The sequence below is a fragment of the Salvia hispanica genome, chromosome 4, assembly GCF_023119035.1.
Source record: "Salvia hispanica cultivar TCC Black 2014 chromosome 4, UniMelb_Shisp_WGS_1.0, whole genome shotgun sequence".
Classification (NCBI taxonomy): Eukaryota; Viridiplantae; Streptophyta; class Magnoliopsida; order Lamiales; family Lamiaceae; genus Salvia; species Salvia hispanica.
Genome location: NC_062968.1, coordinates 5553674 through 5573474, shown reverse-complemented (window position 1 = coordinate 5573474; position 19801 = coordinate 5553674). Strand labels below are relative to the sequence as shown.

Sequence of the window (19801 nt, the reverse complement as noted above, 5' to 3'; positions counted from 1 at the left end):
TAATTTAACATTTCAACCATATTATTCACATTAGAATTATTTTTAAATTTTATTTAATCTATTTAAATTATACTCTTTTATGTCAAGGGAAAAGTTGTTGGTGTATTAATTAGAGAGAAAAAGTTTCCAAAAAAGAAAATGTGTCATTTTAATTGGGACAAACTAAAAAGGAAAACGTGTTATCTTAAACAGGACGGAGGGAATATTTTTGAAAAACAAATATTTATTTTAATATTATTTTTACTATTTGTTTCGACCCCACGATATTTAACTCATGGATCCGCCATTGTCCATATACACGCAATAACTACTGCTACTGCTAGTGCTATACTCTTAAAAATCTCTCACATAATTAAAATAGCCACCATTTCATCATCACCAATAACAAGTATTGCACACGATAAATTATCTCTATGAATGATAGAAGTACTTAATATAGTACTTCCTCCGATCCACAAAAGATATCACACTTGTAGGAGGACAAGGATCTCCTGCTGTGCACAGCAGGGGCTGTACCAATATTTACACACAGCGTATTATTCTATAATAAAATATATTAATATTTTAATATTATGATTTTAAATTAAAATAATAGTATGTGAGTAACAACATCCCCTGATGTGCAATCACCCACAACAGGGGATCCAAATCTCTTGTGGGATGACACATGATTTTAAGAGGTTTTGTTTTGTGTGTTAAATGGAGAGAGAAAATATACTACCTCCGTCCACGAAATTTGTCCCGGTTTGATCGGGCACGGGTTTTAAGAAATGTAATGGAAAGTGAGTTGAAAAAGTTAGTGGATTGTGGGCCCTACTTTTATATATTAGTTTTATAATAAAATGTGAGTATGAATAAGTTAGTGGAATATGGGGTCGACTACCAAAAATAGTAAAAGTGAAATGGGACAAATTTTGGGGGACGGACGGAAATGGAAAAGTGGGACGAATTTTCGTGGACGGAGGTAGTAATTTTTATATTAATGTGAGAGAGAACTTTTCCAAATATGGAAATGTGACATCTTTTATGGGACAAATTAAAAAGAAAAGTGTGACATCATTTGTGGGAGGGAGGGAGTAATATACTTCTTATTTAATTTTTCTGAACTTTTAAGTATGAATTAACATAATAATCGTTGTATTCTATGTTAAGTTATAAAGATAGGAGTATTTAATAATAATGACATAGATCCAAAAAATTTTAATATATTAAAAATTCTAGAAAAAAAATAGAGTAAATGATTATCGCAATAAATAGCAATTAAAATAAAATAAAAATAAATAAAATTGATCGGAGATTTAAGTGTGTAGAAAGATGAAGCCTTCACTGCATATATACGAATATATTAGAGCATCTTCAATGGTCGGCTAGCGACCGGCTAGCCGATTCGTCGCGCTGGCCCGATCGGCTAGCCGAACCATTGAGGCGGCTGGCCATGAAATCGGCGAGCGGACCGGCGTGGGCTGGCCGATCGCTCAGTGCTGGCCGATCGGCTAGCCGCCATTGTGGCGGCCCGATCGGCCAGCGCCATTTTTGTTTTTGTTATTTTTTTTAAAAAACCTATATAAACGCGATTTTCGTTTCATTTTCATTTGCACCACTTGTTTTAATGAGTTTTCTCTCTCTCTAACTTTCGTACAAGAGCATCATCGAGCGATGAGTAACGCGGGTGGTAGCGGTGGTGGTAGGGGTGGGGATGCTTGAGGAGTACGAACGGAGGATGAACGAGGCTATGAATGCCTACATGAACCGCGAGATGGAGCGGTACATGCTTATGGTGGAACAGCAGGCGATACCTCGCCCTCCACGGGTTATCCACCGCCGAGCAGTGATTGATCGGGATCACGCGCCGCACATCGCGGGCCGTATGACGAATACTTTTCGAGAGAACCCGCGGTTTCCCGCCAACTTGTTCCGGCGGCGTTTTAGAATGCGCACAGGAGTTGTTTATGCGCATCGTTGGCGCATTAGAGCGTCGATATCCGTGTTTCCGCTTTAGGCACGATGCGGCTGGGCAGACCCGGCCACACCCCTATTCAAAAGTGCACGGCGGCAATCAGGCAGTTGGCCTACGGAGGCGCGCAGACATGTGGGATGAGTACCTCCACATCGGTGAGTCGACGGCCCTGGAATGTCCGAAGGATTTCTGTGGGGGCGTGATAAGCGTTTTCGGTGAGCAGTACCTTCGAAGCCCTACTCCCGAAGATTGTCGGAATTTGATGCAGATGCACGGGGAGAAGCATGGGTTCCCCGGGATGTTAGGCAGCATATACTGTATGCATTGGGAGTGGAAGAACTGTCCGACTGGCTGGAAGGGGGCCTACACGACCGGCTACAAGTCAAAGAATCCCACGATAATCCTCGAGGCCGTAGCTGATTACCGGCTGTGGATCGGCATGCGTATTTTGGGGTAGCCGGGTCGAACAACGACCTCAACATCCTGAACTCGTCTCCCCTCTTCAACGAGAAGTGCCAGGGCGTCGGTCCAGCCGTCTCATTTGTGGCCAACGGCAACCGGCATGATATGGGCTACTACTTGGCGGGTGGGATATACCCTCGGTGGCCGGTCTTTGTGAAGACGATCAGGCAAACAAGTGATGAAAAGAAGGCCTACTTTGCGGAACGACAGGAGTCGGCGCGCAAGGACGTGGAGCGCGCATTTGGTGTGCTCCAGTCTCGATGGGCGGCAATTAAGGGTCCAACGCGTTTGTGGGATGTCGGATGCGTTTCCCAGATAATGTACGCCTGCATTATCCTGCACAACATGATCGTCGAAGACGAAGGCGTACAACCGACTAGTTGGGCCAATGATGATGAAGCCGGTCCAAGCCACGGAACGGCCACCCCTAGTGTACGCCGTGGGGTACCTCTCGATGAAGCCGACCGCCTCAAGGAATTTGCCAACATGCGCCAAGTGGATGTTCATATTCAACTCCAAAAGGATATAATTGAAGAGTTGTGGGCACGGAGGATTGCACGGCGATAGTTTTTTTTCTTTATTATGTACCTTTTTAAATGTAATTTTTTTTTATATATGTACCTTTTTTAAATGCAATTAATGAATTTTCCCGTATATGTCTCGTAAATTTAATTCCGTAATTTAATCGTAATTTTAATTCCGTAAATGTAGTATTTTTGAATTATTTTTATTGCGGCTGGCCTATGGCTGACCTAAATCTGATGTGGCAGGTGGATTTTTAGTGCTGCTGACGTGGCAGGGGGAGAAACTGCTGGCCGATTTCTGGCCGAAGTACCATTGAAGATGCTCTTACGTGTTAGTTATATGAATTATATATGAGATGCAATTTTTATATCAAATCAAATTTCTGCCGTTAGCTAAATGAGATGGTAATTAATGCGTATATATATGTGTATATGGAGCTATTTGATTTATGTATGGACATGAGAAATTTCCATATATGTGTGTGTGACTCTAGTTGAAGATGGGACTCATAAACGTATCTATTTGTCAAAATACTATTAGTTGGACATACCACATGCATTCCATGATGGTATACTGAGACCACTGAAATTTTTTTCTCGGCATTTTTCCTCTCCAACTCCAAGTTGTATTCTTCAATTCCTAATCTCGTAAGAAGTCAGAAAAGTTGATACAATTATGTATACAAGGAATTATTAAGGTACTGCTTTTATCCTAGCTTATTTTATTAAGTTTATTGATGAAATATTGAGTTAGTTATGTATTAGTAAAATTTTCTAAAATTAAATGATATGACAGAATTATGTGTGAGGATTATCCTTTGAATAATAGATTAACACGTTATTATAGAATGTTAAATATTATGTTTTGATTATTAGATTCAAAGTTGAGATGTTCTCTAAGATCAATTTGTAGGAGTTAGTGGTTTATGAGAATTTGATATCGATGGGCTGAATTTAGTTAGAAATATGATGTTTATAAACGTGTTGAAATAGAAAATGGATTAAAATATATGGAATGGGTATGGAAGTTTAGAAGTGACCGAGAACTTTATATACGTTGAGCCAAATATTGTGAATTCTATTAGCTTAGATTTAAATTAATATTTGTACTTTTAGACTAGATACAATGCACTATGTAAACTGATTAGAATTAATAATGATCAGTTGATACATCTTTAAAAATTTGATAAGAATGCCTAAGTTATAAGTTTATAGAGTAAAGGCATCTATCTAGATGATTTTGGTCATGAATATGATCTGGAATATCTATAAGTATAAGTAAATAAATTTTCAAGTAAGACTAGTAATTGAAAAATGTAAGCAACATAATGTTTAGTGACTTTTTTAATTTAGACTTCAAGTAACACTAGTAATTGAAAAATGTAAGCAACATAATGTTTAGCGATTTTTTTTTATTATTTTGGAGACTCAATGGGGGTTACCCTCTTCATCTCTCTTATTTTATCATCATCCACTTAACACACTTTCTTAATCTCTGTGTCGAAAAGAAACGTCTCAATTAACAAGGAACGAAGGGAGTACTCCCTCCGTCTCAAAATGAAAGTCACATTTTGTCATATCTATCCGTCTCACAATAAAATTCACATTTCACTTTTACCATAAATGGTAAGTAGGTCCCACGTTCTACTAACTCACTTCATTAACATTTTATTATAAAACTAATATAAAAAAATGAGTTTCATATTCTACTAACTTTTTCAATCCACTATTTTTACCTTTCTTAAAACTCGTGCTCACATCAAATGTGATCTCTATTGTGGGACGGATAAAATATTAATTTATCTTTCTAACTAATTTACGTCGTCTCTTATAAAATCCTTTAGACATAATTTAGTGTCATCCTTAATAATTAAAATCAAATCATCGCAAATTATTAATCTCCCCAAATTATTAGAGTTTCAAGAACTAAACTTTAATAATACCTTGTTCCAACATAAGTAGTTCCAAGAAACACATTTATTGTAGTATCTCAAAAGTCCCTAAACATTCCTATAAATACATGGGACTTGGGCATCTTTCAATCATCTAAATCAATACAACCTTTTGTTATATATTGCTTTCTTCTCTAAACTATGTTGCCAGTACCATTTAACATAAACAATTAATGTCAAACCAATGTTCAATCCAAAATCAGGGCGATGAATTGGAGATGAAGTTGTGTTTATGCTAGACGACTAATTCTGACGAGTGAGTGAGTAATTAATCAATTATGATGCCCTTAAATTTGAGAATGGAATCCGAGGATGAATCCGAGGTGGGCAGCCAGGTCGACGACTCCTTCGAGCCCGTTACCCTCGACCTCACCCTCAGCCTCAGTGCCAACGAGGCCGTTTCCACCCCTCCGCCATCCTCGCGAGTCTTTTCGTGCAACTACTGCCGTCGCAAGTTCTATAGCTCGCAGGCATTGGGAGGACACCAGAATGCCCACAAGCGCGAGCGGACCCTCGCCAAGAGGGCCATGCGTATGGAGATTTTTTCCGAGAGATACGCTAGCCTCACCTCACTCCCACTCCATGGATCCGCCTTCCGGTCTCAAGTACGACGAAGGGGAAGGGGAGTTTCTGACAAATGGAGGGCGTTTGTGGACATCCGGGGTAGGGTTCGGATATGGTGGCCGAAGCTGCCCCAGTTCCGAGGACGGAACATTCATCACTTCCTGATTCATAAATTCTTGTAATCATCTAATGAGCGCAGCGGAAATTTACATACAAGAATAACAGATCTAGATTCATAATCATATTGCAAGTTGAGCATGTAAAACACAACGGAATTAAATCTTACTTGTTGTGTTGTTTTCTTCTGCGATTGAATCCTGCAAGTTGAATCCACTACTATCGAGGTCCACGTGCAATCCAATCCGATGCAGGAACTATCCCGGTACAATTGCTCCGTAGAAGAATGCTAGGAATTCTCTCTACAAAGCTTTACGTATTTTCTCTCTAATGTTACGCTATTTCTCATGCCCCACAATGGAGAATAAATAACCATTATATAGATGAAGAGTCACTAGGGTTTCATGATTGTTGGGCTTATGGACTATTATAATTATAGCCCAACTATAATTACTTAATCCATATTAATCTAATTCTAGCCCATTTCCTTTCAATCTCCCACTTGGACTAGCATTAGATATAATACGCAGTTCCAACTTTGTACCCTTGAGCGGATCAAAATACACTTATAGTGTGACCCTTTAGGCCCTCATTATCGACGACGATCTAATCGAAGTCTGCACAAAACTCCTAGACTGCGTTGGCAGCGTAGCTCGATATATGAAGGACGTTTACGTGAATTCGGTAAACAAGCCTTTACATAAAGTTTATAGTAATATCCTTTCATTCACGAACCACCCGATTGAGCCTAAGATTTGTCATGTGTCATCCAAATAGCTCAATCACTTTATCTCATCTTTATTAAATGACCCATTTGATCATATTCAATTACTTTAATTGAATATATCTTTGCATTGGCCAATGACTTAGTGGTCAAGTAATATAGAGAATTTGAGTGTTCTCTCAAAATTCTAATCGAGGAATGAATCTCATTCTTGGCTCAACTACCATTTTCATTTATCTTATGATGTACCCAACACAAGTCCGTGTCTTAATCCTCCGAGGGGAGGCAAAGCGTTGTACAAGGTCAAAGCACACCACTCAACAAACAAAATGTGTAATGACCTCAGATCCAAGGACTATTACATACTTCATGCACTAATAAACCGTAGACACTTAACAAAACAGTTTAATAGTAGGGTATACCAATACTCTCCAAAGTATACCATGTGTCCATCACGAGTATCAAATATCTCATAGTTGTGAGAACAACTACATTCTCGAAGAATGTGATGCAAACCTCATGCTAATCTATAACATATCATCGATATCTCATTCTTGATGATCATTGGTTAGGGATATTTTAGAATTATACTATATCATTAATGTCTCACACCATTAACGACAGTCATAATTCAAGGGAACAAATATTTAGAATAAAGACAAACATTTAAACAATTATTCCAATAAGTGCACAAAACCCATAGAAAATAAAATTTTCATAGAATGTGATCAAGTAATAATGTCTCAATACAAAATGTTTCTAAGACATATAAAACTTTAACTCCCACTGATTCAAAGCCATCTACCAACATGCTTAACACCTAAGTTCTCAAAGTGCTTGTTGTGTTTTGCTATACATAATGGTTTGGTGAAAGGATCAGCCAAATTATCATCAGTGGGTACTCTTTCTAATTTTATGTCGCCTCTTTCAATTATTTCTCTGATCAGATGATATCTTCTAGGAACATGCTTGTTTCTGTTCGTAGCTCTGGGTTCTTTTGCTTGCGCAACAGCACCAGTGTTGTCACAGTACAAAGGTATTGCACAGTTGGCACTCGGAATGACACCCAGTTCTTTAACGAACTCTAACAAAGCAACGGCTTCTTTGGCAGCTTTAGATGCAGCAATATACTCGGCTTCAGTGGTGGAATCGGCAGTGGTACCTTGTTTGGAACTATTCCAACTCACTGCTCCACCATTGAGGATAAAAACATATCCAGACTGAGACTTATAGTCGTCATGGTCTGTTTGGAAACTAGCATCAGTATACCCAGTAACTGATAACTCTGGTTGTCCACCATAGACTAAGAAGTATTCTTTAGTCCTTCTAAGGTACTTAAGAATAGTCTTAACAGTTTTCCAATGTTCCTCACCGGGATTTTGCTGAAATCTGCCTGTCATGCTAAGCGCATAGGCCACATCTGGCCTAGTAGATATCATGGCATACATAATAGATCCTATAGCCGAAGCATATGGGATCCTTTTCATGTTGTTTCTTTCTTTGTCATTAGAAGGACAATCCTTCTTTGACAATACAATGTCATGTCCCATAGGAGGAAAACCTTTCTTAGAATTCTCCATTGAGAAGCGTCTTAGCAACTTGTCTATGTAAGTGGATTGTGATAATCATAACATCCTATTCGATCTATCTCGATAGATCTCGATTCCAAGGATGTAGGAAGCATCACCCAGATCCTTCATCATAAAGGAACTAGACAACCATTCTTTCACGGATTGCATCAAGGAACGATCACTTCCCATAATCAAGATGTCATCGACATATATGATAAGGTATACGACGTTTCCATTTTCGCGTTTACTATAAACACATGGATCCTCTTTGCTTCTGACAAAACCAAACGATTTGATTGTTCTGTCAAAACAAATATTCCAACTCCTAGAAGCTTGCTTAAGTCCATAAATGGACTTCTTTAGCTTGCACACTGCATTCGGCCTTTCTTTCGATACAAAACCTTCAGGTTGTGTCATATACACATCGCCTTCTAATTCTCCATTGAGAAATGCGGTTTTGACATCCATTTGCCAAATATCAAAGTTGTAGTATGCAGCTATTGCAAGTAATATCCTAATGGACTTGATCTTAGCCACTGGCGAAAAGGTTTCATCATAGTCAATGCCTTCGCGTTGACTATAACCCTTTGCCACTAACCTAGCCTTGTAGGTTTGTACTTTGCCATCTGCATCTCTCTTCTTTTTGAAGATCCATTGGCAGCCTATAGGGTAATCCTTCTAGGCCTATTGAGTTGGTTTTCTTCTGGCTCGGGCTGTTCATTCTGAATGTGAGTAGGTTCAGGAATATCACTATGATCTTCTTGAGGTAAAGGTGATGCAACTATTGTATCATCTTGTCTTTGATGCATCTCATTGTCTTGAGGAGGTTCTTCGAGAGTCCCTCTAAGGTCTCCTCTAATAGTAATTTCCCCTCCCAATAGATCATCAAAAACTCCCACTGAGTTATTGTTCAAACCATTTGACAATACCTCATCCTCAATGTTATCTTGTGGTTCTTGAATTTCTTCAAGATCTACAATGTTGTGACCTTGTTCCTTTAAGACATAATTGTCTTCAAGAAACGTCACATTCCTAGAGATTATCACCTTGTGATCTCCAGGGTAGTAGAATTCATATCCTCTAGTTTGTTTAGGATATCCCACAAAGTAACACTTCTCACTTTTAGATTCCAACTTATCAGTCATTTGTTTCTTAACAAAAGCTGGACAACCCCAGGTCCGCATATAGTTAAGACAAGGCTTTTTGCCATACCATAACTCATATGGTGTTTTCTCAACTGATTTAGATGGAACTCTATTCAGAATGTAAATAGCAGTCAATAAAGCATGACCCCAGAGAAATAAAGGGAGACTAGCTAAACTCATCATGGATCGAACCATATCTAATAATGTTCGATTTCTCCTTTCAGATACTCCATTCATTTGTGGTGTACCAGGAGGTGTCCAGTCTGACTGAATTCCATGTGATTTCAAGTAATCAAGAAATTCTCGGCTCAAGTATTCCCCTCCTCGATCTGATCGAAGAGTTTTGATACTTTTCCCAAGTTGTTTCTCAACTTCACACTTAAACTCTTTAAATTTCTCAAAGGCCTCAGATTTGTGTTTCATAAGATACACATATCCATACCTTGTCAAATCATCAGTGAAAGTAATGAAGTACGAATAACCACCTTTTGCTTGAGTTGGAAACGGTCCGCACACATCTGTGTGGATCAACTCTAGCACATCATTAGCACGCACCCCTTTCCCAGAAAGTGGTTTATTAGTCATCTTTCCTTTGAGACAGAATTCACAAGCACCATATGATTCAAAATCAAATGAATTTAGATAGTCTAACTTTCTCAATCTCGCTATCCTTTTCTCATTGATATGACCAAGTCTACAATGCCAAAGATAAGTAGCATTATCCGTATTACATAGCTTAAGTCTTTTATTTTGCACATTGAGAATATTCCGTTTGCATTCAAGCATATATAATCCATTCTCTAAAGAGGCATTTCCATAAAACAATCCATTATTAGAAAACGAGCATCTGCTGTTTGCAAAATGGAAGGAAAAACCCTCGATGTCCAACATCGGAATGGAAATAATATTCTTTGAAATAACTGGAACAAAATAACAATTATGTAAATCTAGTCTATGTCCTGAGGGAAGATCTAATCTATAAGTTCCCACGCGTTCGGCAACAACTCTTGCTCCATTTCCAACACGTAGGTCTACTTCCCCAGACCTCACTTTCCTGTTGTCTATTAGACCTTCCACATTATTACAAATGTGTGAACCACAAGCGGTATCCAATACCCAGGATTGTGAGTTATTCATAGACATATTTATCTCAATGACAAACATAGCTGAGCTCCCACTCATTGCACCTTGTGCCTTGAGTTTTGGGCAGTCTCTCTGCCACTCCGTGAAATTTGACCTAGTCAATTTGTTTGTTTCCATCATACACTCATAAGATAAGTTTGACATATTATCTGAACAGAAAATAAAATGAAAAGCAAATTAGAAAAGCATACAAAGATCACATTCGCATCACTAATCAAACAAGGGTTTATTGTATTGATTAGCTCCCACTAATTTTAACATATATTATGCCCCCAAACATAAAATACGAATTTATATCAAATATAAATTTTAGTGGTCCAAGATCCAAGTCTATATAGTTGTAGCCTCTGCGAGGGCTGATGACTACAATAATATCACTAGGTAGGCCTCCAAGCCAATTGTAACAACAATTTTACAATTCTTGGTTTATTAATCTAATTAATATACGTCCATAAATTATTTTGGTTGCGAGGGCTACACAAAATAATTTAAGCAAGTCAACCCCATCACACGATGCCAACCATGCATCTATGAATGAGCCTAAACCTTGTGGATTTAGAGTAAACGCGAGGGCATAAAACTCATGGTCGAAAAGGCTAGGAACATCAGACAATTATGATGGACGACGCGTTTGTTTCAAAACAAGACTTATATTTTATGGGGGAAAAGTGTGATACTAGTTATGTGAATATAATATCCAATATTAAATCTCAAACAATTACTGGGCGCCGCCTACCCAGACATAGTATAACACGGACTACAAATACTGGGCGCCGCCTACCCAGACATAGTATAACACGGACTACACATACTGGGCGCCGCCTACCCAGACAATAAAACGGTCTCTAACTACTATAGTTAAAATAAATAAGCATAAATCAAATAGCATGCTTATCACATAGGATATCAAATAATGCTCAATGAATAAAATCAAATTTTATTCTCTAATTAAATGTGGACTTAAATAATTCAGGTATTAATTCTAAATTAACATAATCACATATTTAATATTAATTCCAAATTAATATTAACAATATATTTATTATTATTAGTATTCAGTAATCGAATTAATGAATTTAAATAATAATCTATATTATAATAATTGTACACGAATAATTCAAAATCAATATAAGATACACAATATTATTATTTCTAAAATAATAACGATGAATCACAATCTATTAATCTAATTAATATATTAACTCTCTGATCTATATTAATTCCAAATTAATATAATATGTACAATTACCGTCAGTTCCAAACTAACAAGATACATATTCATTCAAAATTGAATAAAATTTCACAAACCAATTAAATGAATCAAATAAGAGTAGTGCAGCTACTGCACAGTCATAGCACCAGCACATACATCCTCACGGTGGGCTTAAACCCGCGGCCCGAATCGGGTATAACCCGATCCAGTCCTGAGACCCGTTAGGGTTTGAGGCAGTAGCTTTTGCGCCGACTTCCTTTTCTCCTTCTCGTCGGTCACAACGTCTCCAGAAGCGGCTCTTCCAGGTCCGTTTTCCCGGCAATCAATCGTCATCTCCGAGATGTCGAGCAAAGTATAGCACGGTTGTGTGGGAATGAATGTTTTGGCTGGATTTACGCCGCAACGGCACCGAACCACTAGCATCCCCTCCGGTGCCAAGCACCGATCACCTCCGCTATACACAACTTGTTCAATAAGATTCATTCAACATGACAGTGATTTGTTCCCAGAACCAATCTTATCCTCAAATTTAATTTCAAAAATGATTGGAAACCAATTTCAATTTTCGAAATTCAATTGCAAATATGGTTGAAAAATATCATTATCTTTTAGTTGAAATCCAATTTCAATTTTCCAAAACCTTCAAAGCTTAATTACAGTTTACAACTCATATTCGATATTTTATTGAGTTCCGAAATCAAGTTCAAGTATCACGCCAGTGGTCATGGTTTTGGTTTGCAAAACATTCTGAGTAAAGTTGTTGTGCTGGAATCCAAGTTCCAATTATCACACTAATTTTCGAAAGAATTTTGAAATCCAATTTCAGAATTTTGATTTCCAAAATCATCCACAAATTAATTAGTAAACAAAATAATTATGAATAAGCCCTGGGCTCTGATACCACTGTTAGGAATTCTTGTAATCATCTAATGAGCGCAGCGGAAATTTGCATACAAGAATAACAGATCTAGATTCATAATCATATTGCAAGTTGAGCATGTAAAACACAACGGAACTAAATCTTACTTGTTGTGTTGTTTTCTTCTGCGATTGAATCCTGCAAGTTGAATCCACTACTATCGAGGTCCACGTGCAATCCAATCCGATGCAGGAACTATCCCGGTACAATTGCTCCGTAGAAGAATGCTAGGAATTCTCTCTACAAAGCTTTACGTATTTTCTCTCTAATGTTACACTATTTCTCATCTCCCACAATGGAGAATAAATAACCATTATATAGATGAAGAGTCACTAGGGTTTCATGATTGTTGGGCTTATGGACTATTATAATTATAGCCCAACTATAATTACTTAATCCATATTAATCTAATTCTAGCCCATTTCCTTTCACGCTAGCCTCACCTCACTCCCACTCCATGGATCCGCCTTTCGGTCTCTAGGCATCCAAGCTCATGCTTTCGTGCACTCGGAACATGGGATACGAGGAGGAGATAGGTTTATTGGTCAAGGCTACTTCGAATATATGGAGTATGACGAAGGGGAAGGGGAGCTTCCGACAAATGGAGGGCGTTTGTGGACATCCGGGGCAGGGTTCGGATATGGTGGTCGAAGCTGCCCCGGCTCCGAGGATGGAACATTCATCCCTTCCTGACCTCAACCTCAAACTTTAACAATTTTTTGGAGTTTAACATGTGATGTGATGCATAAATATTGTACAGATATTTGAGTGCTAGAGATGAATTCTTGGTGTGGAGATGCTATATGTTGCTAGTTGGGATAATAGTCTTAAATTAAGCATATCAAAAATAGGTTGATGTAATTTTGTGGGTAAAAATATTTGTAATGCCAACTCATTTATCCATTGAACATTGTTAGTTATTTTAGATGTGCATATCTTGGACATAATAATTAGTTATGACATTGTGTTATTCTTGTGCTAAAAGAGAAACATGTAGCAGGTAGAGTGATGCTAATGCTTTATGCTACATGCCCCCAATGCAATTTGGTTAAATAAATGAATTTTAGTAAGGGTACTTTTTTCTAGTAATTTAAAATATTTAATGGACGTATCTAATAGACTAAACACCTATGAATGTCAACTTAATCATCCAAAACTAAATAATCTAACCAACCTATTTATTAACTAATCAAGCTATTCCTAACCAACCTATTTATTAACTAATCAAGCTATTCCTAACTAGACTTTGATATCATGGAATTTAGGTTGATGATTCAATTCTACAATTTAATTCTCTTAATTCATACTCTATAATTTTAAATTTCGTATTGAAAATAAATACTTGAAACTCTAAATATTTTTAAGATTGATCACATTTCAAACACACACGTTACATTACACACACAACACACAACATACAACACACGATGTATATTGGCTATTGCACACAACGCACAATACATTCCATACAATACACACACATCTATACAACACACTAATACAATATTGCACACACAACATGTCAACACACACACAATAAACTCATAAATATTGAAAATTAATGTAAACATGCATAAAGTTGTTAAATGAAACTTTTTAAAATGTTCATTTAGAAATCAATATCAACATTTAAGTTATTATATGACATACCAAATAAATCATTTGAAAATTTCATAAATTTCAAATATAATTATATTCCTAGTAATCATCAATCTAAAATAATAATCTCATGAATTATTTTTCCTAACAAGTTTTTTATTGATAAATAAACATCAATTTTTAAGTCTACATCACAATAAACTTGAATCTAAAACCTTTAATCGTAGATATTAACCACACTTGACACTACTACAATACACATGACAAGTTTTGTTTTCTATACTATCCTATTAAACAAATGGACCAAAAACAAAAGTCGCTAATAGCTCATTAAATTAACATAACCTAAAGATACATCTAGATTTGGAGAAGATCGCCTTCATTTATAATCTTATTTAATTATTCCTAATTGATTCTCGGAACATAAATTAATCACCAATTAATCTCGTGACCATAACTTATTAGCTAGTCGAAAGAGTGTTGATTCCAATCGAGCCCCTAACCTTAAAATTTTAATTTGTTCTGTACTGTTTTAGACCTTTCTAAACTTCATCCATGAGCTGTCATAATTTTATACTATACTTTATTAATGATACCTTATTGTAATTATACGATTATTTGTACGAAACTAAAGTCATATTTTAATATTTTTATATAGTTAACCAACCACATCTTTTAGATGAAACACCAACCGATATAAAATTGGTCGATAGCCACTGTCTTATTTTATTATGTCACATGTGAATTGGTAAATTCGAGGATAAATGTGTTTCATCGATCATCAGTTTATATGTTTGATAGATTTAAGTTATATTTTCACCTGCAACAAGAAAAATGGTAGATGAAGTGATGATGATGGGTAGATGAAGAAGTCCGCAAAATGGAACCAGCGAAGGTTTGCACGCTTACTAAAAGAGATATACGGTCGTACAAGATGAACGCAGAAAAAAATACTATTGATAGAAACTTTAGTAAATTTAATTTATATAATAGAATAAGTGCATACATATTTAAAAATATTATATATGGTATAAAAATCATATTAATATATACTATTACTCCATGTTTAATAGTGCATTGGAATATATTACACTTTTTTTACTTTGTACTAGTATTTCTCATTTTAGCATTTGCTTCTCCATTTCTCATATCAATCCACGAAACCAAACTGTACAATGTTGTTGTTGCTTCTTCCTTTATCAGTCTCTTTCATTGAGCATGCATTTTGTGAGAATTTGAAATGAGTTTGTAATGTCAGTTGACTTTGATTTCTAAACTTAATTGGGACGAAAATAGTACTCTCTACGTTCCATAGTAATGGAGGCATTTCTTTTCGGCACGGAGATTAAGAAAAATTATGTTAGGTGAGTTAAGTAAAAGGAGAATAAAGTGGAAAATGAGAAAATATAGACGAAGAGAGAAAAAAGTAAGAGAGAGTAAAGTAGGTGTGGAAAAATGTGTTGACTTTTACTAAAAAGGGAAATGACTCTATTACTATAGAACGTACCAAAATGACAAAATGACTTTATTACTATAGAACGAAGAGAGTATTTAATACTAGTATAAAATTAACTATTTCAAATTGAGAAAACACGATCTAACATATGTTACAAGAAAATAGTTATAAAAAGAATCGGAATGTTAAATATTTAGTGTCAGTTTGATTTCGGTTAGTGTTTAAGAATATTTTTAGTAATCGATGATAACCGATAAAACCAATCTAAATATAAATGTATGAATTGCTTACATTTAAATGTATTAGAAATTTACATCAAACACAAAACAAAAGTAGACTGACGTGTAAATCAAACTTCCGTCCCATAATTAATTGTCTCGTATCCGATCAGCACAAGTACAAGTTTTAAAATGTGTTAACTTTATAAAGTAAGGTGGATTGAAAAAGCTAGTGAAATGTGGAGTCTACTTTTATATATACATTTGTCTATGAAAAATAATCTAATTTTGTTATTTTTGGATGTCTAAAAAAAAATAATCTCATTTAAAAAAATGGAAAGTTTCTTTTTCATACTTACTCAGCTATTAGTTTTATAATAAAATATAGGTGGAATAAGTTAGTGGAATATAGAATCTACTTATCAAATATAATAAAATAAAATAAAATAAAACATTTATTGGTAGTCAATGACGAAATGGAAAAAGTACATTTCTTGGCAGACAAAGGGAGGAGTACTTATGATTTATGAAAGTCTAAAAGTAATAACAGTACTTCCTCCGCTCCCTTATAGTTGAGTCAAATTTTTTTGACACGGAATTCAAGAAATAGATGTTTTGTGTGTTAAGTAAATAGATTAAAAAGTAAGAGCGAGAAAAAAGTAGAAAAATAGAGTAGAACGTGAATAAAGTAGAAAAAATAAAATAAAGAAAGTAAAATAAGAGTTAAAAATAACATTACCACATATAGAAATGACTCAATTATAAAGGAATTTTACTAAAATAAAAAAAATGACTCAACTTGCGACGAATCTTCCTAAAATGAAAAAAATCTTTCTAAAATTATAAAGGAATTTTACTAAAATAAAAAAAATGACTCAACTTGCGACGAATCTTCCTAAAATGAAAAAAATCTTTCTAAAATGAAAAAATGAGCCGCAGTTTGGTGACTGAGGGAGTACTATATTAATCGTAACATACTATAATTAATTGGGCTCATAAATCATAATTGGGCTTTTATAAAATTCATACTGTAATTAATATAAGACAGGTATTCTCAACGGCCCAACAAATATGGGCTTCAAATGAGCCTGTCGTAATTTAAGAAAACTAAGCTATTTTGCATTATAATTACTGCTACAGCTTATTTTATTTTATTGACCAATTCCAAAAAGAGTGATTTAAAAAATAATCATTTATATTTTATTTTTTTGAGTTGTATGAGCAATCTAATAGAGTGCTATTGTATTTAGCATCACTCAAAAACCCTCAACATCCATATTTATTGACATTCTTTTTCCATGATTTGCAGACTGGGCTACACATAAATTAATTGTTGTTGACCAGAACGTGATAAGATTCCACAGTTGATACGATTAAGATTTTGGTGCCAAAATATTCTCATGATCTAGTGTAGATTGTTGACATTGAAATAATTTAATAAGACAAAATACCATCAAAGGAAATGGAATTTCCTTATCTGTGTGACAACTCAATTCCCATTAATAAAGATTTACTAGAAAAATGTGTTATTGCCAGTTTCTCATTTAGTATATTTTTAAATTTTAATATATTGTACGGTTAATAACTAATGAGAAAATAATTGTGATTAATATATACCGAATATTTGATGAAATCTTTGCTAGCGAGTAATTTAATAAAGAGTGAATGGAGATGTTGGTCGGATTAAATTAATATTTTTGTGGTTATCTTATCCTTTATAAAAGCATAATCATTAATTGAAATGTGGCCATTATCCTCATTCCATAAGATTCAAGAACACAAAGCGAAAGGCCTGACATTTGATTTGATATATGTCGGTAAAAATACTTGCCCTAAAAAATCTATCATTATGAACACATTCAACAAATTTCATTATGATAAATAAATTGATGCTCTATCATTATGAACACATTCAACAAATTTCATTATGATAAATAAATTGATGCACATACTAATGTAACCTATTTTGAAAAGTGAAATTGTTAATCCTTCATTTATGTTCATTGGTAGGAAGGGGTCAAAAGTAATGCTAATAGAACTACAATGTTCCAAGACCATTAAGGTCATGTCAAACATATATTTGAAAGATTTGGCAATTATATAGAAATTGAACAGACTGAAAATACCAAAAAAAATAAATTTTATTTGGATAAAGGGACCACAAGATGTCTTGATATACAAAGTAAGAACATGTAAAGAAGGCAAAGGTCCCCAACTGGAGATCATAATGTTTTTGGAGGTAGCGTTATTTAGACAAAGTACAGCATAGTACCCTCCTGTCTAGCACAATCATATCTCGTTTAGTAGATTATCCATGTTTCGACTAAATAGAATTATAATGATCATTTCGTATCATAGTTTATGTCAGTTATGTCCTTCGTTCTGTCTTAAAAGAAACGTTTCATTTTCTGCATTCGTTTAGAAAAAATAATATTAATAAATAGTTAAAATGAAAAAAATAAAATAAAAGAGAGAACAATGTAGAGAAGACTCTTCTCTATATGGAACAAATGGAGTATTAATAAGAAGTGTTTGATAGCATAATTAAAAACATCTTGTTTTTAATTTATATTTTGTGCCAAAAAAATAGAATATCAAGTTAAAATTTTGTATGCGTTGGAATAACTCAATGTAGGGCCACAATAGGACTAGAATGAATTAAGAGTAACAAAAATGGAGAACAATTTGGTAATTTCGCCAAACTACCTAATTGCATCTCCCAAAGATGTAAACATAGCACATCAAAATGGGGAGTTGATTTTCTAGCCCTCTATTATCTAGGTAAATTTTGTAGATGACATGAAAAGAACAGATAATATGAAAACTCAAGAAGTCCATTTATTTGATTTAAGTAAATTTCAAGATCATGGAACCTCTGTATATCCCAATCAATAAAATTTTAAAACACTGATTTCACCTATGAATAACTCCGCAAATTTAGTCATTAATCTCAAGATCATTTTATATTATGCAAAAGAGAAGAGTTTAGGAAGAGCAAATAAGAAGATTAAGGCAAACATCAAAAAGAAGGAAAAGTTGGCATAAACACATTATATTGTTGCAATATTTCACTTTTCAATGATCAATTTATGTTCATTTATATTTTTTAATCTGGATATAAAATAAGCAAATAATATAAGAAACATCATCTACTAAATTGATTGCTTATTACATATAACTAATGCCATTTAGTGCAAAGTAGTTGGAGCTTTAAATATAAGCTTTTAATGTTAATGCCAATATTTAAATATTCTTCACTGTTACTACATCAGACTAGTTTTATCTCGCAGTTTCTTGAATGAGACATTGACTCCAGCACTTTTATTGGGATAAGAAAATACATTTTGTTAAAGTATGATAAGTATTTTGTTAAATGACCTTAATCTTGCTTTATTTGAGTTGTTACTTAGTTCCTAGTTATTCTATTAGAACAGCAACTGCCTACCTTATTTTGACAATCACATTGACTTTTGAGATATTGGGTTGACAAAAATGCGGCCAAAAAATTTGCCTATTTTTAGTTAGAATACGAGTAATGATAGGTGCCATTATCTTTCCTTTAATTTTAAATTTCACTCTAAAAGATATGAAGAGTCAAATTGAATAAAAATACAGGAGAATAATTTTTAGGTCCTAAAATATAAACTCTCCACATATAAGGCTACATATATATCAATACCCCTTTTAGTTTTATGTTGAGGTAATCTATCTCCGTTGGTACGAAAAGATTGATCAACTACAAAAAATCAAATGGTTATAGACTCCAATTGTAAAGTTATAAAATGTTATTTCATTTAATAGACCTACTTTGTTAGTTGGATTTCATAGATTTTAGTGAAATAGATTGTGGATTATATTCACCATAATAATTTGTAGTGTTTTTTATGAGTAAACACGTATTCATAATATGCTTATAATAATCTTTGATTTTGTGTAATAGCTAATACCTCATAAGTACATTTCCTTTTATAAACTGCAATTGCAAGATTTAGTGTGACAAGTTTGGTCTATAAAAAGTGGAAGAAAATGGAAACTTTTGACGACAGTAATGTAAAATACTCAATCCGAAGACCTTTCTCGATTAAACTATTTATTATTGTTGAAAGATAGATAAGATTGTGATGGCATGATGTAGAAGCATAGTGACAATCTAGATTATATCTTTTTCTTTCTTTCTTTCTTTATGAAAACAGTCGTTTGTATTAGAAATTTAGAATCTTTATCCATCTTTTACTTT

General features: G+C 34.6%; 1 protein-coding gene across 1 annotated transcript; it reads left to right on the top strand.

Annotated features, from left to right (window-relative positions):
- Nucleotides 1-5173: 5173 nt before the first annotated feature.
- Nucleotides 5174-13003, top strand: LOC125220242 (zinc finger protein 4-like). Its single transcript, XM_048122404.1, is given in 3 exon segments — nucleotides 5174-5450; nucleotides 12722-12875; nucleotides 12877-13003. Coding segments are annotated over 3 exon segments (558 nt in total).
- The last annotated feature ends 6798 nt before the right edge of the window (nucleotides 13004-19801 follow it).